The sequence below is a fragment of the Centroberyx affinis genome, unplaced genomic scaffold (genome assembly GCF_046629955.1).
Source record: "Centroberyx affinis isolate AG114_WGS23_722 - 3 ecotype Tasmania unplaced genomic scaffold, CSIRO-AGI_Caff_v1 ptg004778l_1, whole genome shotgun sequence".
Taxonomy (NCBI): Eukaryota; Metazoa; Chordata; class Actinopteri; order Beryciformes; family Berycidae; genus Centroberyx; species Centroberyx affinis.
This window is the reverse complement of record NW_027282319.1, coordinates 138,337-165,280: the sequence shown is the minus strand read 5'-3', so window position 1 is coordinate 165,280 and position 26,944 is coordinate 138,337. Positions and strand designations below refer to the sequence as shown.

General features: G+C 41.3%; 1 protein-coding gene across 1 annotated transcript; it reads left to right on the top strand.

The window, feature by feature from the left end:
• The first annotated feature begins 1,988 nt into the window (after positions 1-1,988).
• hkdc1 (hexokinase domain containing 1) lies at positions 1,989-19,213 on the top strand. The gene is made up of 21 exons (XM_071545142.1): positions 1,989-2,051; positions 4,390-4,552; positions 4,740-4,897; positions 5,305-5,427; positions 5,694-5,789; positions 8,827-8,926; positions 10,601-10,784; positions 10,981-11,136; positions 11,239-11,472; positions 11,597-11,738; positions 11,868-12,024; positions 12,696-12,844; positions 13,147-13,266; positions 13,964-14,059; positions 14,495-14,594; positions 14,890-14,960; positions 15,257-15,369; positions 15,649-15,804; positions 17,339-17,426; positions 18,734-18,879; positions 19,075-19,213. The coding sequence occupies exons 1-21, from the start codon at positions 1,989-1,991 to the stop codon at positions 19,211-19,213; spliced, it is 2,754 nt and encodes a 917-aa protein (XP_071401243.1).
• Positions 19,214-26,944: the final 7,731 nt, after the last annotated feature.

Sequence of the window (26,944 nt, the reverse complement as noted above, 5' to 3'; positions counted from 1 at the left end):
TTATGCATATGACACCCAGCTGTGTGTCCCACTAAAATCCACCAATTCTAGTAGTCTAGCTCACCTTAATGTCTGCCTTACAGATATCAAATGCTGGATGTCCCAAAATTTTCTAAAATTAAATGAGGATAAATCTGAGATCATCATATTTGATCCACCAAATTCCACTAGCCTGCTTTATGACAACAGCCTAGATAGATAATATTAAGCTGGCTGCTAGAAATCTATGGGTGTTCAAGTTAAGAAGGTTGTCCAGTCTTGTTCTTTCTAACTCAAAAAGATCAAAAAAAAAATTAGGTCATTTTTATCTTTTGATGACTTAAATAGAACTCTATTTAAGTCATCAAAAGATAAAAAATACATGTAAAAAAATACAATACATTGTTGTACATTCTTTTATTTTCCATCACTTTGACTATTGTAATGCACTCTACTCTAGTATTAGTTAGGGCTCTCTAAACCGCCTCCAGTTGGTTCAAAATGCGGCTGCTAGGCTTATTGGTGGTTCCAAGAGATATGGACATATCACTCCTGTTCTAGCCTCCATGCATTGGCTCCCAGTTAGTTTCAGAATTGATTTTAAAATATTATTATTAATTTTCAATGCCCTACATGGCTTGGCCCCTAAAGCCTGTAGTCCTGATTTAATTTTACTGTTGACTTTATGCCCTCTTTTATATATTTTCCTTACATTTTACTTTTTTACTCTTCTTTGTGTTTTTATTCGGTTTTACTGCTGTATGTTGTATTTGTTCTGTGAAGTACTTTGTAACACTGTTAAGAAATGTGCTATACAAATAAAGTTTATTATTATTATTATTATTATTATTATTATTATTGAGGTCAGACTAGGCTGAAATGGTGTTACACTATAAACACATCACGTCTATCATGTCTCATTCTCTGTATTACTCTCTCTCTCTCTCTCTCTCTCTCTCTCTCTCTCTCTCTCTCTCACACACACTTTATGGTTAAGTTATCATACTGATGACACAAGATTAGCTAGATGATTAAATTGTTGTACTCAAGGAAGTAACCTTTGAGATTTAAGAAGACTGGTAATTTCATCTCTGTGTGTCCATGTTTTTGCACACTGGTGCATATGCAGCTTTGACATGATACTAAGCAAGCTTGGTTCGTCCACAAAGCACATGACAAAAACACTGGTAGAACATTAGCATGCACTGTAGCCAAGAAAATAAATATTGCATATTCACAGGTGAAACTGCCACTAATTGCAGAATGCTAAGTAGGCCGAAGAGGATATTTGTTGTATTCCTTTAAGGAAACAAGCTCAGTTTATGTAGACTCTCTAGTGCTGCATTCCACTGGCCAGGGATTAGCTCCACAGTCCACTCACAGTAGCAACACACACACTATAACAGTAACTCACTATAACAGGGCTGCTTCAGCTGTGGACCAGGACCCAAAATGGGTTGCAGGCCTGTTTATGATGGGTCTCCACAAGACAGGAGAACAAGAGTCTGGGTCCCAGGGCAATGGGAAGGAGAGTTACTTTGACCTAAGCTAAAAGAGGCCAAAGTAGAGTGTGTGTGTGTGTGTGTGTGTGTGTGTGTGTTAGTAGGATATGGGTCTAGGTCACCCAAGAAAATGTGTGTGAAACTAGAGAGGGGACATGATTGGGCCATGACTGAAAAGAGGGGAGGGAGAGGAGGTAAGACAGAAAGGGAGGAGGAAATGGAGGGGAGAAAGGGGTTTGGCTTGTTCGTTAATCATTGAGTCAAAGCAGGGCTTGGTCAATGCTGAACTGTAGACTCAGTCAGTTGGTTAGTGAGAGGAAAACAAGACTGACAACCAGTGAGAGGGGAAACAGACAGAAAATAACCCACTTGGATTTACCTTGACAACTTCACAACAACATATTTTCATCCAGATTTTACTTGTGTGTGTGTGTGTGTGTGTGTATTTGTGTGGTGTACTGACAAAGGGACTGAAAGAACTTGCATGGTGGTGTGTCTCATGTCAAGATGTTGGCTGTTCATCTTCTTTCCTACTACTTCTCCAAACTCCAAGAGGACCCCACTAAAAAGGTAAGAGCTGTTCCAGTGTAAAACTGTCCCACTTTACTTGACACAGAATTTGAACTGAAGTTTTTCTAGTAGCAGTAATACTCAGCATTAGGGTCTCTTTTAAAATGAAATCCCTTACAGTTTGAGGTAATACAATGAGCTAGAGATGGCTGTAATGCTGTAATCAACTATGAAAGTGAGAGAAGTTTTCTAATTGAGGAAATATGTGATTAACTCCAGCTAATTAAGATGCACTACTAATATTTTGAGTTTGGAAGGCTAAATTAAAAATGTAATCTGCTATTACTATTGTTTTCCTGCTGAAAGTGAAAGTTATTAATCCTGGAACACTCTGATGCTTTACCTCTTCTCTCGTTTATTCTCTTGATAAATTTGAATGAACAATGTAATCCGCTTCACAAACAGATGAGCTGTGAATTTGTTTGTCATATGCAATATTTTGATCTTCGTTCCTATTTGATTTGTTTTTAGTTCATCTTGGGTGAATGTTGTGTGTTATCAGTGAGATCTGGCATTATAAAATTATTGGCCTAAGTTGAGTGCTGCAGCAATTAACTGAAGACTTTGAACAAGCGTATCTCTTGCCTTGAACTCATGAATTCCATATAAGTATAAAGGTTTAATGGCATTACCTTTATACTTATATAGAATTCATGAGCAACAAGTTCCTCATAGTCTCATAAGCTTCTCCTAAAAGATTTGCCAGACATTAATAATTGTGTCGCTTTCATGACGGAAATTGTAATTGTTCTCACTAATTGGTCCAAATCAGCTGCTACACAATTACTGCAGTCTTTGTCTTATAAGAGAGAAAATGGGTGCAACATAAATTGTCACATTCAGCTAACAGTCTTGTGCATTTCATTTACATTATACCTATATTTTAGGCATTTAGCTAGCACTCCTCAGTGCAACAGTAGAATAAGCTTTATCACCATCCATCATTACAAGCAGCCAATAGTTTAGGTGTGCAGGGGTCAAGGTTATAGTGACAAAATTCCTCTGACCACAGAATGATCATGTAAGGGAGAAATACAGGGAACATAAATACTTGCTAAAAAAAAGAGATAGAAGTGATTGTTAGAGCAATCAGAGGGAAGGAGAGGAGAGGGGACATGATTCAGTGGTGAGAGGGTTTCATCCAGGTTACATCCCACTGTGTGTTAGATAGTCAGATTTGGGTTTAATCAGGGCAAATCTCAGAGATAAGCCAGTAAGCCAGTGGTGTGATATGATGGTGACAGTACTGTAATCAATACTTACTGTGTCACTGTGTTACTGACATTCTTTGCTGAGAAATGATTAATGTGTTTCCTTGGCAATGCCATTACTTTTTTCTTAGTGCCGGCGGGATTGACACACATACTCACAGGGATACACATTGACATTCACACACACATGCACACACACCCACATACACACAAATATACAGTGACACCAGCCAGGCACATGGCCAGAAGGACCTTGCCCCCTGAATGTGTCACCATAGTGACAGTTTGGCTGATTATGCATGGGTCAGGGTTTTTTGACACATACTGTACCTCCTATTCATTTCTAATGGGGATTCCTGATTTTTCTGCTCTTATTTCCTGTGGATTTAATTCTGATCACATTCCTGGTAAATTCTTGGTTCCCATCTCTCTCCTTCTAAAATCCATAGTTAAAGTCCCATATTAAAACTGCTCACTGTGGGTCAAGGTACTGTTACCACAAAATGGCTTGGCTTACACAATGTCTTTTTTTTTTATTTGACTTGATTTCCCAAGTCTTCAAGAGCATAATGTGAATATACCAAAAATGTGGGACGTAAAATAAACAAGAGGGATGAATGTGCATTTGACCCTGTCCAGACGTCTTTGTTCTGCTGCTCTTGTTTGTTTTGTTTTTCCTGGAGGATGGAGAACAAAGAACAGAAGTTTCCTAAGGACAGCTCTTTCTCAAACTGTTGGATGGGACCCTGAAATTGGGTCACAGAACAGCTTCGAATGGGTTTAGATTTGCAATGTTTTTAATGAGCCTGGGTCCCAGGGTGAGATAGCCTGCTAAGTCTCTTATGTGGGTTCTGACCTGAAGAAGTTTAAGAACCCCAAGTAGCTATAGTGTATATAATGGGGTCTGGTGGGAAGACTGGCTGCACACAGTAGTGGAGGAAACTGAATTGTGTAGAAAAAAAATTGCTTTGGACCTAAAGGAAGGAAGGACCAGTCCTTTGAAACCTGCTGACAAGAGACTTGAGGAGAGCAGATGAGGAGAGGAGGAGAGGGGAGATGGGAGATATTTTAACCCCTCCCCACTTGCTTCTCGTGTTTGCTCTGTCTCCCCCTTCTTATATTTTTAGGTGGACAGGTTTCTGTACTCCATGCGTCTCCATGACGACCAGCTAAGGGACATCTCAGCTCGTTTCCTAGGTGAAATGAAGAAGGGGCTCTCAGTGGAAAGCAATGCCGCAGCAACGCTTAAGATGCTGCCAACACATGTCCGCTCCACACCTGATGGATCAGGTAACTTTATATTAGGGGTTTTCAATGTTTTTTCAAGCTGTTGTGTAGGTTAATGAAGATGTGCAATATTTTGGTCAACTACTAACCTATTAGTACACAGTATTTTTTTTTTTTCTTTAAAAGCCTATGGCAAGAGATTGAGAGATTGTCACTGTAACTAAATATTTATATGTACCCCCCCTTCCAGAGAAAGGAGAGTTCTTGGCTTTGGATCTGGGAGGCTCCAGGTTTAAGGTGCTCCAAGTTAAAGTGAGAGAGGAGGCAGGGAGGAGGAGGAGGGGAGTGGAGATGGAGGAGCAGACCTACCCCGTACCTAAGGAGCTACTCATTGGGAGAGGAGCAGAGGTGAGGAGGAGAGGGGGAGAGACAGGACACAGGGAGAGCAATGAGGAGGAGAAAGATCGAAAGGTGGAGGGGCAGGGGAAGAGGAAGGAGAAGGGGACATAGAAGGAGAGAAGCTACCTGATAGCAAGGTGAGAGCAGAGGTGAGGGGTTTTAGAAGAGGAAAGAAGACTGGTGGGAAGATGACAGAGAGAAGAGGACAAGCTACACAGCAGTAGGGGAGCAGGGGTGAGCAGTAGGAGAGAAAAGGGGAAGAGGGAGGAAGAGGAGGAAGAAAGAGGAGAGGCAAGAGGAAAGAGATGGCCAGAGGTTATCAACCATCTCCACCCTGCTCCCTCTCCTGTTTGATTTACTGACCATCTGTGTCTTCATCCTCTTCTCTCTCTGCCTATCTGATTCTCTGTCTGTAGTTATTTGACCACGTGTCAGAGTGTCTGAAGGACTTCCTCCATCAGAAGAACATCAGTCTGGAGGAGAAACATCCTCTGGGCTTCACCTTCTCTTTCCCCTGTCAACAGACCGCCCTGGACCAGGTAATCATACTTAATTTATATAGTGTCTGTCTGTCTAGTGTTGTTTTCATGGTCTAGGTTGTAAATGGCCTACAGGCACAGATATCAATCTGGCCCTTAGAAATTGTGCAGATATACACAGTTTTGTTTTGTTCCTAGATGTAGTATATCTTATTACTATATATTTTCTGATATCCTCTCTGCTCCTGTCTCAGGGGTGGTTCTATCTTTTTAGATATATAAACTGAAAAAACCCTAACCTGTTTTATCTCCTCTCTTTTCTGTAGGGACTATTGGTAAATTGGAGCAAAAACTACCGGGCTCGTGGCCTCCAGGGGAAAGATGTGGTCCAGGCCCTGAGACAGGCTATCAACAGGACTGGGGTAAGACATCGATACAATACTATTAACTACATTACCCATAATCTACTGCTCATATATCAGACAGGCCATCAACAGAACTGAGACATTTAACAAGAAGCTTTTTTTTTTTTTTTTAAACATATATTTATTGATTTTATACATTTAACACATTGTACATACATAACTGAACCTTCCCCCAAATCAAACATATGGCAGTATATAAATAATAATAATAAAATATCACTTGAAGTAAATAAATAAAATAAACACACATTCCTCACAATAGATTAATTATTTTCACTGTAACTTCACACTTCCAGTGCCTCTTCAATGTCACAATTTTTAACAAATTCCAAAAACATCTGCCAGATGTTATAAAACTCAGAAGCTTTCTTCCTAACTATATAAGTGAGTTTCTCAAGAGCCAAACTTGATGTTAAGTTTTTCAACCAGTGGCCTATAGAGAGGGGCAACTCACATTCTTCCAACACAGGGCAATCGAGCACCTGGCTTATAGTAGACATAGGTCAACCATTTTTCTTTCTCTATTAGATAGAGAACAATTGTCTGGATAAATGCTTAGTATACACAGTTTAGGACTTAGAGGTAATGGAGAAGAGGTAATTGAGAGATGTAACATATCACCGAACTCCAAAATATTTGAATCTCTCCACATTCCCACAAGCAGTGATACAAAGTATCTTGATAAATATTGCACTTATAACACTGGTCAGGAATATTAGGATCAAATTTATTTAACTTCACCGGGGTGATGTACATTCTCATTATCCAATTGTATTGTATTAATCTCAGTCGGGTATTGATGGTTTGTGTTTGTGCCTTTGAACATATTAAACCCCATTCATACTCTAAGATGTCCTCTTGTAAATCTTGTATCCACTCCTGTCTCTTACTTTCAGAGTTGTCTTTATGGTTTTCCACCATTATATTATATAATTGAGTAACCCATCCTTTACTGAAACAATTTCCTGTGGAAAATATCTCCAGTGTGGACATTGGAGGTTGCTGCACTGAATTCTTTAAGCGTGCCCGAATAAAACTTCTAAGTTGCAAATACTTGAAGAAGTGTTTCTGTGGGAAGTCAGACTTCGCTTTCAGCTCGTCAAATGACATTCGATTGTTGTCCTCATAGAGATCCAGTAGTTTAACTATGCCCTTACTTAACCATGTTTTAAATCCCATGTCATTTTTAGCCGGGCTGAAATGTTCATTGCCCCAAATCGGTGAAAAAATCGGTATATTTATTCTCCCCATTATAGACAGAGGCAATGATGTCCATCTTGTGACATCTTCTGACACTTTAGCTAACATGGGCTCATAGTTAGTTGAACTAAGGGTGCTTATCTATGGTGTTATTTTAATATCCAGATAGATAAAACCTTCTACAGCATTTACAAATGGGTGGGGTATCGTTGGTTTTCTTCTTTCTTGTTCATTTAGAAACATAATAGATGATTTATCTTTGTTCACCTTAAAACCAGAGAAGCTACCAAATTGACTGATCAACTTTAAGAGGGATGGTATTGATTTTCCAAGATCTGATAGAAACACGATGGTATCATCTGCATACAACGTGATATCATGTTCTAGGTCCCCTGTTTTAATACCACAAACTGAAGGGTGTGATCTTATTGCTACTGCCAACGGTTCCATGGCTATTACAAAAAGTAAAGGTGAAATTGGTGAGCCTTGTCTCGAGCCGCAAAAGAGCTTAAACGGTTGTGAAATCAAATATTTGTAGATACTTCTGCAGATGAATCAACAAACAGAATTTCAACCCATCTATGAAAGTAGTCACCAAACCCAAAACGCTTAAGCATCTCCAGTAGATAGTAGGGCCATTCGACTCTGTCGTAAGAAGCTTATTTTAGTAATTTAGCTGATGCTCTAGTCTAAAACATTCAATTAGTTTGATGACTACACTACCCATCAGGCACTGCTCCTATGTGACATTATCCAATCAGATGCTGCTCATAGCAGATTGAAACCACAGATAGGACATTTTATATTTACATTTTAGTCATTTAGCTGACAGTCTGAACCGGTAGAATCTCTCAATATTCATTGACATTCATTAATCACGTTCTTTCCTGGTATGAGGTTGCTTTCACTTGTGCAATTTTGCATCCCCAAATTTATTAAAAAGGAAAACTCCACCCTATACCACTGTTAAAAAACAGCTATTGGAAATGTACCTTGCATTCCCAGGCCCATTTTGTTGTTTGATGGTATTTTTCATATTCCTGCTGATAACTGGCCAAGTGTACGCGATGTCATGTTGAGATATTTCCAGCAAACCTACAATGGAGTTTGATAGCAGAATTTTCAGTGATCTGAAACATTTGCAGAATCAAAGAGTAAGAGCTTCTTTCTAGACTCACCATTTTGCACCGACGTTCAAAAATCATACAGGGAGAATGCTATTGTAGAAGCGGCAGAGATACCAATTTCCCCACTAACAGTAGCATCATTCGTCCATAATCCAATACAGCCACTAGATATGTTGTGTTGTGAGTCAGGATTGTGACTGCTTTTTCGAGTGGAAAAAGTATTGCTTTGCTATAACCCACTTATAACCTGTAGCTGAATGCAACAAGTTCATGCCTGTTGTCTGCGGGTTGTGGAAAGGCATTCTAGGAAATGTAGAATATCTCTAACTGTAGAAGTAGATGGGGCAGGTTGAGAGAAAGTGGGTACACCAAAAAAGTTAATTACGACACAAAATAACTCTTGGAATGCACTGAACATCATAAATTCACAATATTTAACAGTGTTAGAGTATCTGAGGGTGGATTTTTCCTTTGATGTTTACTAGGAGGGATGGCCACAGATAGGAGCTTTAACATCAAGTAAAAAGGAGAGATTGAGAAGTGTAAAGGATATCATTCCATCAGCAACTGCCCTTACTGACTACCTCACCCAAAAACCATCACTCATAGCTGACTGCACTACCAATGACACACTTCATATATCGTGAATGTTACATTAGCCAGAAGACTTGGTTTATTACTCTCTCTGTAACTCTCTCTCTCTCCAGGGTATGGATGTAGAGGTGTTAGCCCTGGTAAATGACACTGTAGGAACCATGATGACCTGTGGTTTTGACGACCAGCGTTGTGAAGTAGGACTCATCATCGGTTAGTAGATTCATATCATACCATCAGGTTCATATCATTTACTGTAGTTGTTACTGTGACAGAAAGCTTTCTGCTGAAGTGTCCTTTAGATCGATCCTGCATGGGCATGGGAGGCTGATAGGGTGGGCCAAGATGTCATTCAAGCCAGCAAAATCAAGGTCCCTGAGGAGGAGGGTCATGGACAATTTCCACTTCACCATCTCAGGCACGCCAATACCTCTAATCTCTGAGAAACGCCTAGGGAAGATTTTTGACAGCAACTTGAGAGATGCAGCATCGCCCCAGACCACCTGCCAGGAGCTGAAGGGCTGGTTGAGAGATGTTGACAAGTCAGGCCTCCTGAGAAAATTCAAGGCGTGGATTTACCAACATGGGATGCTGCCTAGGATCCTATGGCCTCTGCTCCACTACAAGGCAACTGACAGAGGAGATGGCTAGGCCTACCAAGGAGCTTGAGCAACATCGCCCTCTATGGAAACACCGCCAAACTCCCCTTGAAGTCCATTGAGGAGTTCAAGGGAGGTGTTGCAATACAGAGAGTTGAGTGACCCTAAAGTCTCCATGGCAGGGATTGTGGTAAGGATAGGCAGGAAGTGGAGAGCAAAGGATGCAGTGGAGCAAGCAGAGTCACGGCTATGCCTTGGAGTCCTGGTGGGGGCGGTTACCAGAGGAAGGGCTGGACTGGGAACTTTCATAACCCCTCTGTATGACATAGGTCAGAGAAAAGGATGGCAGAAAATGGTCCAGAATGAGTTAAGAGCAGCTACTGAGGACAAGGGCAATCCAGCAGTGTAGATGAGGCAACAAAGAGCCTGGACAAGATGGGAGCAGGCAGTGGAGAGAAAAGTCACGTGGACTGACCAATGGCGGGCAGAACCAGGCAATCTATGGTTCAGGCAATCTATGATGTACTCTGCAGTCCTTCCAACCTGCACTACTCAGACTTGGTGGATACTCCGTTGTGCCCGCTATGCCCAAGAAGGGGGACTCTTGAGCTGCTGCACAAAGGCTCTGGGAGAAGGCTGTTACTGTTGGCAGCACAACCAAGTGTTCAAGACCATTGCAGAGGCCGTCTGCAGTACCATCAACATGAGCAAGAGATCTACACCCACGAAGCAGACCATCAGCTCCATGAGAGCCGGAAAGAAGCCAAGTTCAACATCAAAAGCAGTTGCTAGGCTTCTCAACACTGCTCAGGACGGGCAGTTGATGGTGGACTTGGGCAGGTAACTCAGCCACAAACACCCTTAGAGCCAACATCCTTCTTGCTTCAGAGTTGACAAAGTGCATTGTCATGGAGGAGGCCTTCAAGTGGAAAAGGGCCAAGTATGATGCCTGGTTAGTGACTGTCACAGACAAGGCTGGAGAGCTGGTTGCTTGCCTGTGGAGGTCGGATGCAGAGGCTTTGCAGGGCAGTTCCTCTGCAAGGCACTTGACATCACAGGTACAAGTAAGAGAAGGGCCATCTACAACAACACAGAGGCTGCTCCAGATGGCTATGGATAAAAAGGATAAAAGGATTAGGATTAAAGTTAGTTTAGGGTAAGGGTTAAAGTATGGCATATTGTGGTGAGGGTTAAGGTTGGGGTTCAGGTAGTCAAGTGTACTGTAGTCAATGCAAGGTTCTCATAAAGATAGAAGTACAAGGACGTGTGTCTTTGTGTGTGTGTTTAGGTACAGGTACAAATGCGTGCTACATGGAGGAGCTGCGGCACATCGATCTGGTGGAGGGAGACGAGGGCCGGATGTGTGTGAACACTGAGTGGGGAGCCTTCGGAGATGACGGGGCACTGAATGATTACATCACTGAATTTGACAAGGAGATCGACGCAGCCTCCACCAACCCTGGGAAACAACTGTAGGGAAAGAGGCACTTTATTTCACGTGATATAGCATGGCATAGCATAGCCAACATAACATACAGCATCCCCTAAGATGACACAACATGGTACAACACAACACAAAATATAACACAACTTAATACAACACAAAAATGTAACAAGTATAATACAATATGACCCTTTTACCGCTCTGTTTCTCTTTCTCTCTCTCAGCTTTGAGAAGCTGGTCAGTGGGTTGTATCTGGGTGAGTTGGTGAGGCTGGTTGTATTAAAGATGGCAAAACTAGGACTGCTGTTTGATGGAAATGTTTCTGATGCTTTGAGGACAAAAGGGAAAATAAACACCGCGCATGTAGCAGCTATGGAACAGTAAGCTATCTGTCTGTCTGTCTGTCTGTTTCTCACTCTCTCTTTCTCTCCATTTCTATTGGAACAGTACGATTACATTATACCTGTCCATCTCACTGTTAGGTACAAAGATGGTCTGAGGAACACCAGAGACATTCTTCTGGACCTCGATTTGACCCCATCACCTGACGACTGCATTGCTGTTCAACATGTCTGCACCGTGGTCTCCTTCAGGTCCTCAAACCTGGTGGCTGCAGGGCTGGCTGCCATCTTGAGTCGAATCAGACAAAACAGGAAGTTGAAGACGTTAAGGATCACTGTGGGGGTTGATGGAACTGTGTACAGGACACACCCACAGTAGGTTTTATGAAAATATTCACCACACAAAGAGATCAGTTCTATCAATGTTGTTGCAATTCCTACTGATTGCCAATAGAGGTCGATAAAAGTGAAAGAGTACTTGATGCTCCTTCAATTCCAGGTATGCTAAACGTCTCCATAAGGTGGTGCGGCGGTTGGTTCCTGATTGTCATGTCCGATTTGTCCTGTCAGAGAGTGGCAGCAGCAAAGGGGCTGCCATGGTAACAGCAGTTGCCCAGCGACTGGCATCACAGAGACGACAGGTCAGATGGCTGTGTGTGTGAGTGTGTGTGTGTGTGTGTGCGCCTGCTCACAGGTGTGCACATAACTTAAATTTTTGTTAATGCTAACCTCTCTGACTTAAAATTTTACTTTGCGTACTTGTATTCCAGGTGGATGAGACGTTCTTGTCCTTCAGACTGAGCCAAGAGCAACTCAGACTGGTCAAGGCCAGGATGAGGGCGGGGCTAGAGGCGGGGCTAAAGAGTAATGGCCCTTCCCCAATAAAGATGCTGCCCTCTTATGTGTACCGTACCCCTGACGGCACAGGTCAGAACAGCACCAGTGTGTGTGTATGTGAAAACGTAGTATTTTCTCTGCATTTTGGACTCCTGTCCACACGAAAACAGCATTTTAGGTCACTGGAAACAGAGCTTTTGGAAAACGCCTTCCAGGGTGGAGATTTTTCAAAACTCAGTTTTCTGTGTATTTGTGTGGACTGGTCAAACAGAGGTGTTTGATAATGCTGACATCATGACCTCAACTTGTGCATGGCAATTGTTGTTTGATATGTATTGAGCATGCATCAGGAACCTACGAGCAATGGTGTTTGTTTACGTGTGGTCAGTACTGTTAGGTTTAATTACACCATTGTGCTGTTCACCATGTCTCCATTAAAAGTTCAAAAGTCTCTCCAACTTAAAGAATCGCGAGTATTATGTGTATTCGATCTGTGTCTTGCCGAATACGCATGCTCCTAATGTTCTTCTGTGGTGTTTGACAAAGTTTTATGACACATTATCACCACCTACTGGCCTGGCATGCTTATGTGAACGTTTTAAATTGTTTTTGTATTGTCGTGTGGATGGAGAGATTTTCGAAAACACCGTTGGTGTGGACAGGAATTTTTTTGAAAATGGAGGGGAAAATTGCGTTTTCAGGAATATCCATATACATGTGGACAGGGCCTCAGTTAATCAATATCTTATATCTTTTCTCAGAGCATGGAAAATATCTAGCCTTGGATCTGGGAGGAACCAATTTCAGAGTTCTGCTGGTGAAGATTCGTAGTGGTCTGAGTCGTTCTGTGCGACTCTACAATAAGATTTACACCATACCACTGGAGATAATGCAAGGAACAGGAGAAGAGGTAGGACACATATAAATATATCATTAATGTTGTTAATATTAAATATTTAGATAGACAGACACATGTACATGAGAGTGGGACTTTATTTGGTGGAAAGCTAATTTGTATAACTACTGAACAACATGCCACTAAAAGTGCAGCGTTGTCTCACTCTACAACCCTGTGAGAAGTGGAAGTCAAATTTATCTTCTTTAGGGGTGTCAAAAATAACCTGTACTGAGAGTGAAGTTAAATACTTTTAGATGGACAACAGACACTGTACATTTCATTAAAAAAAGTGACACCTTTCTCTCTCTCTCTAGTTGTTTGATCATATAGTGCAATGTATTAGTGACTTCCTTGACTACATGGGGATGAAGAACGCTCGTCTTCCTCTGGGCTTCACCTTCTCTTTCCCCTGCAAGCAGGCTGCCATCGACACGGTAAGCATGGACACATTTGACAGTTTAGTGTATTCTTAACACCTACAACCAAATAGTTTATTTGTGTTTGATATGTTATGACATGTCTTTATAACAGGTTATGTCACCTCAGTTAATGTCAAGTTGTCATTTAAAGTGATGTTATCAACTGAATGACTCTTAATGTCAAAAACATTTATAAACATCATCAACATTTATGTTCATGTCAGATGTCATGTCATGGTTATGACAGTGTTATGACAGCCTTATGCACACCCCTTCAAATACAGTGTTACCAGTTTTTGAAACCCAATGAGGTCAAAGCAGTTCATATGAAGGCACTACATAGATTTTATCCATGCAACAATTTTTTATGGAAATTTAAAGCAGATATCTCCCCAAATTGTTCATTCTGTGATATCGAAGAAGAAACAATTTTGCATTTATGTTATTTTATAAACTTTTATAAACAAGCTGTAACTCACAACAAGTGCTATGTTAAGGTTTATGTTTGTAATGACATGATTGCGCTGAAAAAACCCTAACCCCCAAAAAAACAAAATAGCGCCATCACTGTGTGTGTGTGTGTGTGTGTGTGTGTGTGTGTGTGTGTGTGTGTGTGTGTGTATACTGTACATACAAGACCACAGACTGTCTCCTTTGAAGGATAGGTGTTTAATGTTAATTGAAATTAAATGAATGCTTGTATGTTTTGCAGGGCACATTGGTGAGCTGGACCAAAGGCTTTAAGGCCACAAACTGTGAAGGAAATGATGTTGTTGACATGTTGAGAGACGCCATCAAGAGACGCAATGTGAGTCAGAGTAGAATAGAATAGTTACAGAATGCTACTATCATATTGTGGAAATACTTTGACTTTTAGCACAGGAGAATCTTACATTTCACTGTAATATTCTCTGGTGAAGGTGAAGTGAAAAGCTGGTACCAGATGATACTGTACACTTGTGTGATAAGAATGGGGACAGTGTCTGGGCTTGTACGATGAGCAAAACCGTGTTTTTCACCACCAACAACAATATTATACAAGTTCAATATTATACAACATGTTCTGGCAAGTCCTGGTAGCCCAGCACCTTGTGTCTGTGTCTCTATTATTTTGATAACATGTAGCGTATGTGTGCCTGAGGTGTGTATGTTTGATATGGACATAGCAGCAGTAAATGACACAGCGTGTGTGTGTGTGTGTGTGTGTGTGTGTGTGTGTGTGTGTGTGTGTGTGTTCCTACAGGAGTTTGACTTGGACATAGTAGCGGTAGTCAATGACACAGTTGGGACCATGATGAGCTGTGCTTATGAAGACCCACAGTGTGAAATTGGACTGATAGCTGGTATGTATTTGAGCTCTACATTGTTAGTGTGTGTGTGTGTGCGTGTGCGTGTGCGTGTGCGTGTGCGTGTGCATGTGCATGTGCGGGTGGGTGGGTGGGTAGGTGGGTGTGGGGGATGTGCAGCTCCTCATAACAAAGTTATTCCTAATGTTACATACGCTGGATCTTATAAACACAATCCACTGACTCAGGATATTGTTTGTTTCGCATCATGTGTCACATCAATGTAAAAATATAAATATAATGTGTTTTGTTTTATTGTAATGTATTATTGTAATGTCATTTTGTTCCACAGGAACAGGCAGTAATGTTTGTTATATGGAGGAACTGAGCAACATTGAGAAGGTTGAAATGAAGGAAGGAGGAGTGAAGATAGAAGAGAGGAGACAGGAGGAAAAGGTAATTCCTTTTAGTGCAGCTTAAATTGTCTCTCACATACAGTACAAACAACATTTCATGACTCTGTTGATAACACAATTTCAAAGATATATGAGCGTCTATAGAAAAACCAACCCGCTTTTCTCAGTTCCTCAGTAGGCTAAATGTCTTTGTGGTGATACACAATGATTTTGGACAATAAACTATAGCTCATTTTTTTCTGCCCCCAGGAGGATGATGGGATGGAGGGAGAGGAGATGAAGGGGACTAGAGAGACACAGAAGATGTGTATAAACACAGAGTGGGGGGGTCTGGGTGAGGATGGCTGTCTGGATGACATCATCACACGCTACGACACTGAGGTGGACCGAGAGTCACTCAACCATGGGAAACAAAGGTTAGAAAACACTAGCTGAGTGTGTGTGGACCTCTTGGTGTCCCCTACTTGGTCAACATATACACCATTTTTCACACACCATTTTTGAGTTTTGATCAGTATGACACACATGTTTATGTGGGCATGTGTGTATGTGTGTGTGTGTGTGTGTGTGTGTGTGTGTGTGTGTGTGTGTGTGTGTACCTCAGGATTTCAAAATTTTAAAAAAATTGTGTTCGGTTACTGATGTCTTCTATATTCTCATACATGATGAGCGCACATGTGTGTGTGTGTGTGTAGGTTTGAAAAGCTGACCAGTGGGCTGTATTTAGGAGAAGTTGTCCGTCAGGTCCTGTTAGATTTAACCAGAAGAGGATTGCTGTTCAGAGGACACGTCACTGAAGCTTTAAAAACACCTGGAATATTCCACACCAAATACCTATCGCACATAGAGAGGTAGGAGAGAGGGTGCGTCTTGGGTCATTGTATGTGTGTGTGTGTGTGTGTGTGCGTGTGCGCACACATATGTCTGTCTCTTTAAAGGAACAATCAATAATACGTACTCTTTAGTAACATGTAATGGCAGCCATGGAAACTACAACATCTATAAACTTGTGTCCTCCTCCCCAAGTCTCAGCCAAAGCCCCCAGATCCACCTCAACCTCTCTCACCCCTCCCGTCCCCGTGAGCAACAGTGGCCTAAAACTGACAGAAAATACAAACTGCCGTTTTCAGACACAGCCAAGTAGCTAAGTGAAGAGGTATCATCCCATTGCAAAGTGTTATAAATGTTTAGAACATCCCACAAAGTTACAGAAATATTATACAGCCAGTCAGTAAAAGAATCAATATCTAGCGATGCTGTGCTATCAGCTAATTGAGGTCTAGCAGCTCAAGCTGTAGCTAATGCTAACCAACTTTACCCAATACCCTTTAACTGCTTACTAGCATCAGGTTATGTGTGAGCATATTGCTTGACAGATATTTATTTATGCACAGCGAAGCTGTGGCGAGCTAACATTTGCTATGTTGCATCAACAAGAAACGTTAGCTCGCTAGCTTGTGCGGCTAACGTTAGCGTCATAGGTTGCTTACCTGGCCAACAAATGTAAGACCAACTCCACATTGGTCTTGAAGTTTTTCAGAATCCTAAGCTACCTCCACCTTTGAAATGCTGCAGCAGTGTTCGCTCTGGTTTTGGAGCGGGCTTTGTCGTTGGCCTTTTTGGCTTTAGAACAAGGGTTTTTAGGTTTGCTATACGTCCCTCCACGGTTGCACAAATGAAACTGCAAGAAGTTTCGAATGCAACTGGGGTAGTTCAGGGGGCGGAGCTTGGGTGTATATTGAAATGCCTGGGGGTGTGGATCATTTCCACCAAAACAGAGAGTACCGACTGGGCTGCTTGTTTATAGCTTGAAATCTCAGCAGCCACTGAAGTAACAGTGGAGTGGAGTATATATGCTTATTTTGTGCAACGAGCAAGTAAAATATTACTGATTGTTCCTTTAAGTTAAGTTCCTATCACACATTGAGAGGAAAGTCCAAATGTAGGCTATGTACCCACAGAGTAAAAGCCAAGGTCAATTCATTAAAGTAACTTTATCACTCAAAATGGGATCCATTTGCCTGAGATCAGGGTTAGGATTAGGGTTACACCTCACCTTCCACTTATGCACATTAGGGCAACATGATATTGCTAATATTGCTGATATTGCAATATTGCAATTTTTTGGTAATATCGTGCTTGTGGTATAAATTGAGATACGTTCAGAGCTGTTTCTACTTTTTATTTCAGCACAAAAAAACATGTCAAAAAATACTGGGGAAACAAAACAATTGTATGGGATCCTGTATAACACCAGAATATGTAGTTTAGGAGTAACCTTTTGTAGGTCACTCTGTTATGGTTAGTTATCACCCCCCGCTCTCTGTATGTCTGTGTATGTAGCAGCTGTCTATCAATGTATTTAACTGTGCTGTCTCCCCCTAGTGACCGCCTGGCTCTACTGCAGGTCAGATCCATTCTCCAACAGCTGGGGCTGGACAGCACCTGTGATGACAGCATTGTCGTCAAAGAGGTACAAGTGACAATATATACATTTTTCACCCACATTGTGACCAGTGTATTTTGAAATTAAAATTAAATTTTAAAGTTAGGTTGCAATGGAGGTCAGTGGTTTTCAGTCCCAGTCCTCGGGACCCAGAACTAGCTGGTGGGATAAAAAACAAGCAGTACTCTGAGTCCTGAGGAGCAGGATTGAAAACAGCTGCTGGAGGTGTGTTCGGTGCTTGACAGCCATTTTGCTACTCTTTAGCATTAACTGATATAACAGTGATCCAACCTATACCCAGTTCATAAAAGCTTTTATATATTGCTTGGTACCAATTTCCCAGGAAAAGTTTTATGTTTCCAGGAAAAGCAACAGTGGTTTGTTTGGAATAAGAGAAGAACTGGGTAGTTAACAAGAGCAGAGATAGCCACCATGGCCTGAGCTGACTAACTGTCAGTAAACTGCAAACTGCCCGGAGGCTGGTGGGGATGAGGTGGTGAAGAAAATCTTTGCGTCGCAGGTTCATCACTGGTGAATCCAGCTTTCTCCGGATGGAGCGCTCACTTGCTGCTATTTAGGAACAAGTTTTGTATTTTGCTCATAAGTTTTGATTTGTCACTCCCTGTGTGCTGAGAAGATTTGTCACCAATGATCTCAACACCAGAATTTAATTATACTATAAAGCAAGGAATCTCTGTCTGTATGTGTGTCCTTCACATATCTCGAGAACCGTTCGTCCGATCTACTTCACACTTGGCGGGTGTATTGCTGGGGACCCAAGGACGTGCAGTGTCAGATTGGACATGCGACATGTTCAATATTAATAAACTTTGAATAAACAAGCGAACAGCGCTCTGTGCAGCAGCGGTGCGGGGCGAACAGCGCTCTGTGCAGCAGCGGGGCTCAAAGCGAACGGGCACTGCACTAGTATGGGTGAATTGGGCAAATCTAAGGGGTCTCAATTATGGGGGGATGGGACGCTCTTCTCTGTTGTAGCCCCACTTTGTTATTTAGGCTGAGATGGATGTATTTTTACATAAAAATCTTGCTTTGTGCAGCCTTCAGTTAAATTTTGTTTCCACAGGTGAGTGGAGTGATATCACATTGTGCGGCTCAGCAGACTGGGGCAGGAATGGACCATTTAATGTTCTAGTTATCCTGGTGGCTTAATGGTCTAAGGCACGCACCATGCTACTGCGACGTCCTGTGTTCGAATCCGACCTGGGACCTTTGTCGCATGTCATCCCGCTCTCTTTCCCTGTCTTCCCTGTAAAAATGCCAAAAAATAATACATATATTTTTTTTATAGTAATGGTAATGGTTTTCATTGTCAGGTGTGTGGAGCAGTATCACATCGTGCGGCTCAGCTGTGTGGAGCTGGAATGGCGGCTGTGGTCGATAAGATCAGAGAGAACCGTGGACTGGACCATCTGAACATCACTGTAGGGGTGGACGGGACGCTCTACAAACTACATCCACAGTGAGATATTATTATTTGTGGTAGTAGTAGTAGTAGTAGTAGTAGTTGTAGTAGGAGGAGGAGGAGAAGGAGGGGCCGGGGTAGGAGAAGTTGAAGTAGTATTACTTTTATTAATTTGTTAATTTATTTCGTTTAATAAACCAAACATTTTGTTTTCTTCTTGTCTTACTGCTGCTGCTGTTGTTCCTGCTGTAGTTTCTCCAGAGTCCTCCAGGAGACAGTCAGGTCTTTGGCTCCTCAGTGTCATGTGACTTTCGTCCTATCAGAGGAGGGCAGTGGGAAAGGTGCCGCCCTCATCACAGCTGTGGCCAGACAGGAGCAGGAGGAGATGTAACTACACAGAACTGAAAAGTTGATGCTTAATTGATTTACCAAAATTATGTTTGTTGTTATTGTTACGTGAAATGCGCACTTTTCAAATTTCAATACAAATCCATGAGCGGTCTAGCAATATATTTGGTTCTAGATCCAAGATATGAACCAACAAGGCCTATGAGAAGTGGAAGCCCTCCGCTTATCAATCAATCATATAGTCAGCCGTGGGAAAGGTGTTACTCCCACAGCAGTACAGTCACACGCCAGTGTTAGCCATACACTGATTAGCTACTGGCTGTGTGATAACAGGGCGGAGTATTTGTTTATGGTCCACATTCCAAAAGCTGAGTGCTGCCATTATGCTATTTGATGATGCTGAAAGGATGTTTGCCTATCATTTATTTATCTGTATCTATATCACAGGGTTTTATGGTTAAAATGGTCAACATCAACAAAAATACTCCTATCAACAATCATGTTTAGCAAACTACTAAATGTAAACACTCATGGTCAGGCAAAAAATTGTGTTGGCCATCGTTAGCTGGCATAGCTTTACCATGACATAGACCTCTGCAATATAATACTTCACTGCTGAAAACACTAAAAAGCCTTGACAACCAGCTTCAATTGTCAAAATTTTAATGTATTGTACATATAATGTGATCTTCTGAAGACTTGTGCACAGATAGTGACTGAACAGAACTCCAGTCTCTACCTTTTGCCCAATTATTCACAAAGTGCCTTCTTTAGTGTGTTCATTCATGGACCAAATGTATTAAAAAGGTGTTTTTACAGGCATCCCTATATAGCCCATTCAGCAGAGAATGATATGAAATAATAGGTACTCTAATTAAAAAACAGCACAACATGCCTCCCTTAATTGGTTTTAGGTGTTGGAATGTCCTTCTCTTGCTCCAGACCCTCCCTTCTACACTAAATGCACATTCCTAAATTTTAGTTATCATTCTTCCTGTGTTTGTTACTCTTCTTTGATCATGCAAATTCTACTGTATTTGTAGTCTTTCTGTACAAATTTTATACTGAATGATTTTTTTATTAATAAAATTGTTGACTCATGCAAGATGATTACACAATAATTTAATAAATGATTTTTTGTAAAATATTTAACATCAAAGAATGTGTATCTTGGATAATAATAAGTAAGGAGAGAGACAAAGAGAAAGAGTGGGAAAGTGAAGTGTGTGTTACAGTATGTGAGTGTTAGACTTGTGTGTGTGTGTGTGTGTGTGTGTGTGTTAGTCAGCAGTATCTCAGTATTGATGAAGAACAGAAGGAGGATTGGAATGCTGCTGACTGAATGTCCCAACAGGAAAAACAACCACTGCTCTGTTCTCTGTTCCTCTGGACTGACTCTCGGTCCTTGTGATTTCCCGTCTCTCTCTCTGTCTCTCTGTACTTCTTTCAAGTTGATGAAATTACTATCTTTGAAAAGCGTTGATTAATTTTCGCTCTAAGGATCTAAGGTTAGGGGTTAGGCATAGGTCTCTAGTGAGGCCAGGTAATGGTTAGATTTCTAATTAACTTGTTAGGTGATAATTACAACCAGTGTTAGGTTTATAAGTACGGTTATAATCTATATACAATCACTTTCCTCCAACCACTGATCTGATAATACTAGACAGGGGTAAGCAGGTCAATGATCAGTGTGCTTACACTAATCCATTCATGGTCAAGTCAAGTCAAGTTTATTTGTGTAGCTCTTAATCACTGTTACAGTCTCAAAGTGCTTCACAATGACCAGATTATGAAAACAATAAATGAAAACGACACCCACCAACCTTATAGACACTCAAGTGAGAACCACGAAAACCTTGGGAAACCTGGGAAGGGTCTCACAGAGAGGGATTCCCCTTCCACGACGGTCAGACATGCAAGGGGGACAACCAAGGGGACAACCAAAAATTCCCATCGGCAGGAAGCTGAGGTACTGCTAGCTAACTGGTCTAACCTTAGTCTGTGAAGACTCCCAGTAATTGTGTAAAGCAGGGATGACCAAACGATTAGGAAAATAAAGAGTAGCGCTTGCCTCTCTAATCACAGCGATGGAACTGTTCTAAAGGAAGGGATCACGGTAAGAAAAACCTCTGCTACCTGCAGTTTTCCCTGCAGGGCACCTGGCGGTATGAGATCTGCTAAATAGGACAGTGCCCATGTAATATTTTATGTCAGCAGAAACACCTTAAAATTAATTTGGGAGCCAGAGTAGGAAGGACAGGACAGGTGTTATGTGGTCAAATTTTCTTGTTTTGGTCAAGATTCTGCAGGAGCATTTTGTACAAGCTTAAGATTTTTAGTGGTGGCCTTCGGTAAACCGGAGAGCAGAACGTTAGTTGCTAACGTTGCTAAGGATTCCGCATCTGCTGTCGTTAATATGGATCGAATTTTAGCAATATTGCGAAGATGATAAAATGCAATTTTGGTAATGTTCTTGATGTGAATGTAACGCCAAGATTTTTGGGAAATCATGCAATTATCAAAATTTCTGTTCTCTACCTGTGTCTAGCTGGTCCAATAACCAGCATCTCTGGTTTGTCAGCATTGAGGAGCAGGAAGTTTAGAGATGTCTTTGCATGTTTACGTATGACTTCAGATAAGCACGCCTCTAGTTTTAGAGTTTGGTGTCATCAGCATAGCAATGAAAGTTAAAGCCAAATTTAGATTGGTATGGCAGATTGCATGATGTACTGCAGGGAATTTTAAGGAAGGAAGAAAGAAAGGGAGAAAGAAAATGTGGGAGTGAGGGAAAGAAAAAAGAAGTTAAAGATGGAAGGAATCAAGAATCAAGAAGAATCAAGAAGGACCATGGAATGAATGGAGCAAAACAAATAGCCTACAAAAGGATGGTGGGAAAATAAGGAAGGCAATATACTGTATATAAGGCTGCATGCTAACAGGAGTGAAACAGTAGCTAAGCCTGTCAGGGATTAACATGTTAGAGTGCTACCAGCTGGGGACTACGTCACACACACACAAACACACACGCGCACACACACAGCACAGTAATCCCGCACTGTCCTAGTAGTGACCTAATAGCTTCATGGTTGAAACCACACATAAACTGACTGACTGCAGCTTCAATTCAATGACACACACACTTTCAAGCACGCAGGCACACACACACACACACACACACATACACATACACACACAGCTGGGATGCTGAATGTGCAGTGATCTTTCCTCGCTCTGCCTCCTCTCTTTATCTGGCTCTCTGGCTCTCTATATACTGTATCTGTTTCCCATTCTCTCTCTTCCTTTCTGTCTCTCTTTATCTTTTCTCCCCTTTTTACACCTTATAAACATTTACTGTATATCGTTTTAAAGAGGAAAGTTAGAATAACTTCTAACCTCAAATACCCTTCAAATCTTTCAGACTTTCCATGAATAGGCATTCCTCAGGGAGTAAGGTGTGTGAGTCTGATTATGTATTCCCCTTCTGTGAGTGTGTGTGTCTGAGTCTCTGTGGGTATGTGGGTGTCAGTCTTTGTCTCCCCTGTAAAGCAACAATAAGAGCTTTGACACACACACACACACACACATACACACACACACACAAACACAAACACATATACAGTTGAACCATTGGTTCTACAAGAGGGACAAGTTCTGATCCAATCTAGTTTGTCTGGTCTTTCTGTCCAGCTCTGGCCCATTTTAGTGCGCTCAGTTCTGTTGTGCCAAGAGTAAGTCCTTCTCCGTTTTTCATTTTGTTTTCAAGGAGCGAAGACTTAAATTTTTGGTGAACACCCTCCTTATTTTCTCAAAAGGAACAATGAATAGAGGCTTGAAGCCAGGATTTGAACCTATGCGGTCTCCTCTATATACTATGGGCACTGGTAGAGTGAGACACCAGAAAGCCTCAAAATATCACCATGGTGACACCCGTTGGATACAGTCACCGCTGGATCATGGGAAATCTTTATCAATGGAGGTAATATAATAATCCAGATTTATTTGAACATGTTCGTTTGAACCTCACCTGTTTGTATAAAAATGTCCTTTTTTGACTGCTTTGATTACGCTGAAGATGGCTCATAGCTGAAACGCGTTCGTTTCTTGCCCTTAATAAATTAGAAAATCAATTTTCTGTGAGTGCCGATGTTTCGTTCGTTTTTATTTGAACATGTTGCCATCATAATCCATAGGAGCTAACATCTATTGATAATAAGCAGTTGATAATCTGGGGTGTGCCTTGGAGCTGTGTGTCTAGTGTATGTTTGACATTATATGTAGCTGGATAAGGTGTCTATGGTGAAGGGTATTTGACTGTTACAATATGGGAGTATGTAAATACTGTGTACACACACACACACACACAGGAATTGTGTGTGTCCTTTGTGAGCTCATTCTCTCATCACACACCTGTAACACTTTTGATACTCGGTGCATAACACCTACAGGTTACACACATACACACACATGTAACGGTTATGGTATAATGTAAGGCTGTGTGCTTAATAGTTACCCACCCCCTCACAAACACACACACACACACAAAGAATAAGAGTAAAGTTGACTAGACTTTAGGTGCCTTTCTGTGTTTAGCAGTGGGGCGTTATAACAAGATTATCATCAGCTTGATTTATAAAAACACTGATGTGTAATTACACCTACAATAGTTTCACCTGTAAAAGGTTCAAACGGGGACATGTGCTGTGAGTATGGGCTACACCAGAGGTGCATTCAAGAAAGTATGTTTTGCAAATGCTAATATTAGCAAAAACATATTTTTATACAGTATGTTAGCCAAGAGTGTTTGCATACATTAGCAACCAAACGGATGCAGTGCACAGTGAACAAGGTGCTATTTCTGCTAGAAAGTGTCATAATTTCTAATAGCTACTGTGTCAATATTTGGCTTCAAACATATGTTGAATCACTTACCAACTGATTATAAGCTTGTTTCATGAAGAAGACATATGCATAACAACACCTATCGCAGCTACAGTCATGGCTTGCATACAACACATATACAGTCATCAGAGGCAAAGTTACAGGGACAGTAGTGTGAAATTTGTTATTTTGTTCTTGCTGTATCTTGTTGAAATCTGTGTTTTTATAATAACAAAGTGCTTGTGTAAGATGTTTTGTGGGCAGTTTCCCAACAAACTTTGCTGTATCTTGATAACAGAGGCATCGTTATTTCTTAGAAACATAGAGAATGATGTGTTTGGGAAGAACCAGACGTTGTATTTACAAAACTCTCCGGGGTAAAGGCAGTGATACACCTGGCAAGTACCTTACTCGAGGCAGCAAGATTTTGGGGCTGTGGTTCACTTTGTTAACTTTCTACACAAACAAAAATTATAAGCCCAGCAACCAGATGGACTTGATGTGTTAAAAGCAACAACGATGAGGCAACTCCTTGGGCTTTAATGCCCAAAAGGTTTCCCCATATCACTGTCTAAACAGCATTGATCTAGGGTTGTTTGATGCTGTCTAATAAAGCAAAAATGCCACACGAAAATCACTAGAAAAAAATATAGCTGCAAGCAGCCATCAGCAGGGTCGAAGCCCATGGTGTAAATGATTTGACAGTGACATAAACTTGATTCATCAGTTTGGAAAAGTTCTACGTCTCAAAGATAGAACATTTCGGTGAAAGTCCTGCAACTGCAGGTGAAGTAATGCCTGACATATTACCATTTGATTGCCTATTTAGGCCTCATTGTAAAGCTAGTGCAACCAAATGTGGTCTAACAGACTTTTAAGCCCTTTGCAAACATTTATATGAAGTTTGTTTGCTCAAACATGTAGGCATCAAGGAATTATGCATCCCCTCCTGTTTGTGTGTCTTTACTGTCACCTTCTTTTGTGTGTCACGGCCAAATAGTTCAAAGTATTAAAATTCTTTGATACAAAATGATGTAGGCAGTTCAAATGGGCTGTGTAAAATTTGCTTGAGATTGAGGCAAGTTTGTAGGAAAGAAAAAAACAAAGGTGCTATTGCAAGGTTGGCCTGATGGTGGTGCTATGGGGTGCGACCAAATGTCACCTGACACACTTCCAATCCCAAACATGTATGTGAAATTTGGTTGTTCTATCCTCAGCATTTAGGTATTATGCTTCACTTCCTGTTTGCATGTCACACCCAAATGGTTAATGGAACATCAAAATACTGTCAAAATGGCAGAAAACTGCCAAGGCTGAAATTAATGGGTATCTAGGAAGTCCATATATGCTGTATGCAAAATTCTGCAGAGAATGAATCAACTCAATTACAATTACAATTTCACATTTGGCAGACGCTTTTATCCAAAGCGACTTACACATGAGATTTGCATACAACACAAGCAAGTTTCTAGATAGGAGAGAACAACGAGAGTAAGTGCTATAGAGCTAAGTTCTGGTCCAACAGGACAAAGGTGCTACGAGACAGTGCAACAAGCTAAGTTCTGGTCCAACAGGACATAGGTGCTACAAGGGAGTGCTACAAGGCAGTGCTATGAGGTAATGCATAGAGTGCATCAAATTAGAGTGCATCTGTGGAAGGAATACATAAAATTAGGTTTTGCATAAAATTCAAAATGGCTTCAAAACTGTCATGGCGGAAATGAACACCAGCATGTGCAATGGATTCGTCTTGAGCCAAGGAATCTGAGGGGAAATGATTCTAGGGCTTACGGTTGAGGAGTTATTGGACAAAACCTAAAGTTGCTTGTTGAAGCACTACCAGTCTGTGTGGACTGGCCAGTCTGTGTAGTTGTTGTTGCCTGAGTGGTGGGGAAGATTTAAAACCAGAAAAATAGAGTCCGCACACTAGATAATATAATGCTCACATGAACATGTTCATGTGAGCATTATATTATCTAGTGTGCGGACTCTACATGAACATAAATGTTCATGTGAGCATTATATTATCTAGTGTGCGGACTCTACATGAACATAAATGTTCATGTGAGCATTATATTATCTAGTGTGCGGACTCTACATGAACATAAATGTTCATGTGAGCATTATATTATCTAGTGTGCGGACTCTATTTTTCCGTTTTTCACATGTAGACTACTTCTGTCCAGCACCTAGTATTCATCGCGTTGGATGTGTGTGCTTTTGTAACCTTTTTGGAGATTTAAAACCCCCCGAAAAAAATCGCATCAGGGAGTCAGTGTCTTGCTCCAGGACACTTCAGCAGGGAGGACACAGGGCTTGAACTCTGACTGACTTTGCCACACTGCTGCCCTGCAAGAAAAGGCTTTAATGTTGCATTACTGTAACTCCAGGGCTCATTTGGTTAAGTATATAAAAGATGACCTCTGTCTGTGTCTGTGACTCATGTTGTTCCCAAGAGAAGCCAGACAACAGACAGCTGTTGTTGTGATGATGTCACATCTGTCTGAGAGGACCGACTGGACAGACACTGGAACAGTGGGACAGAGAAACTGGCTGTCTGAAGGGTTGACTGTCTGGATGCTTTACTGACTGACTGAGTGACTGATTTCATAATTGAGTGAGTGAGTGAGTGAGTGAGTGAGTGAGTGAGGGAGGGAGTGAGGGAGTGACTAGCTAATACTTTCTGATGGACAAACTCACTTTTTAACTAACTAAATTACAGAAAAGCAAGTAGACTGAAAGAAAGACAGGCAGGTAGATCATATCAGAAAGGTAAACAAGACGGGGCGGGACAGAGGGAGAGATAAAGTGACATATATGTAGACAGAGTGACAGGGAGAGATAGAGAGACAAAGGCAGAAAGAGAAAGTGACATACAGAGAGAGAGAGAGAGAGA

Coding starts and splice junctions, on each gene's coding strand:
- hkdc1 (XM_071545142.1), top strand. CDS start 1,989: ATGTTGGCTGTTCATCTTCTTTCCTACTACTTCTCCAAACTCCAAGAG. Junction 4,898..5,304: donor TCATTGGGAGAGGAGCAGAG/GTGAGGAGGAGA, acceptor CTCTGTCTGTAG/TTATTTGACCACGTGTCAGA. Junction 11,137..11,238: donor CATGTAGCAGCTATGGAACA/GTAAGCTATCTG, acceptor TCTCACTGTTAG/GTACAAAGATGGTCTGAGGA.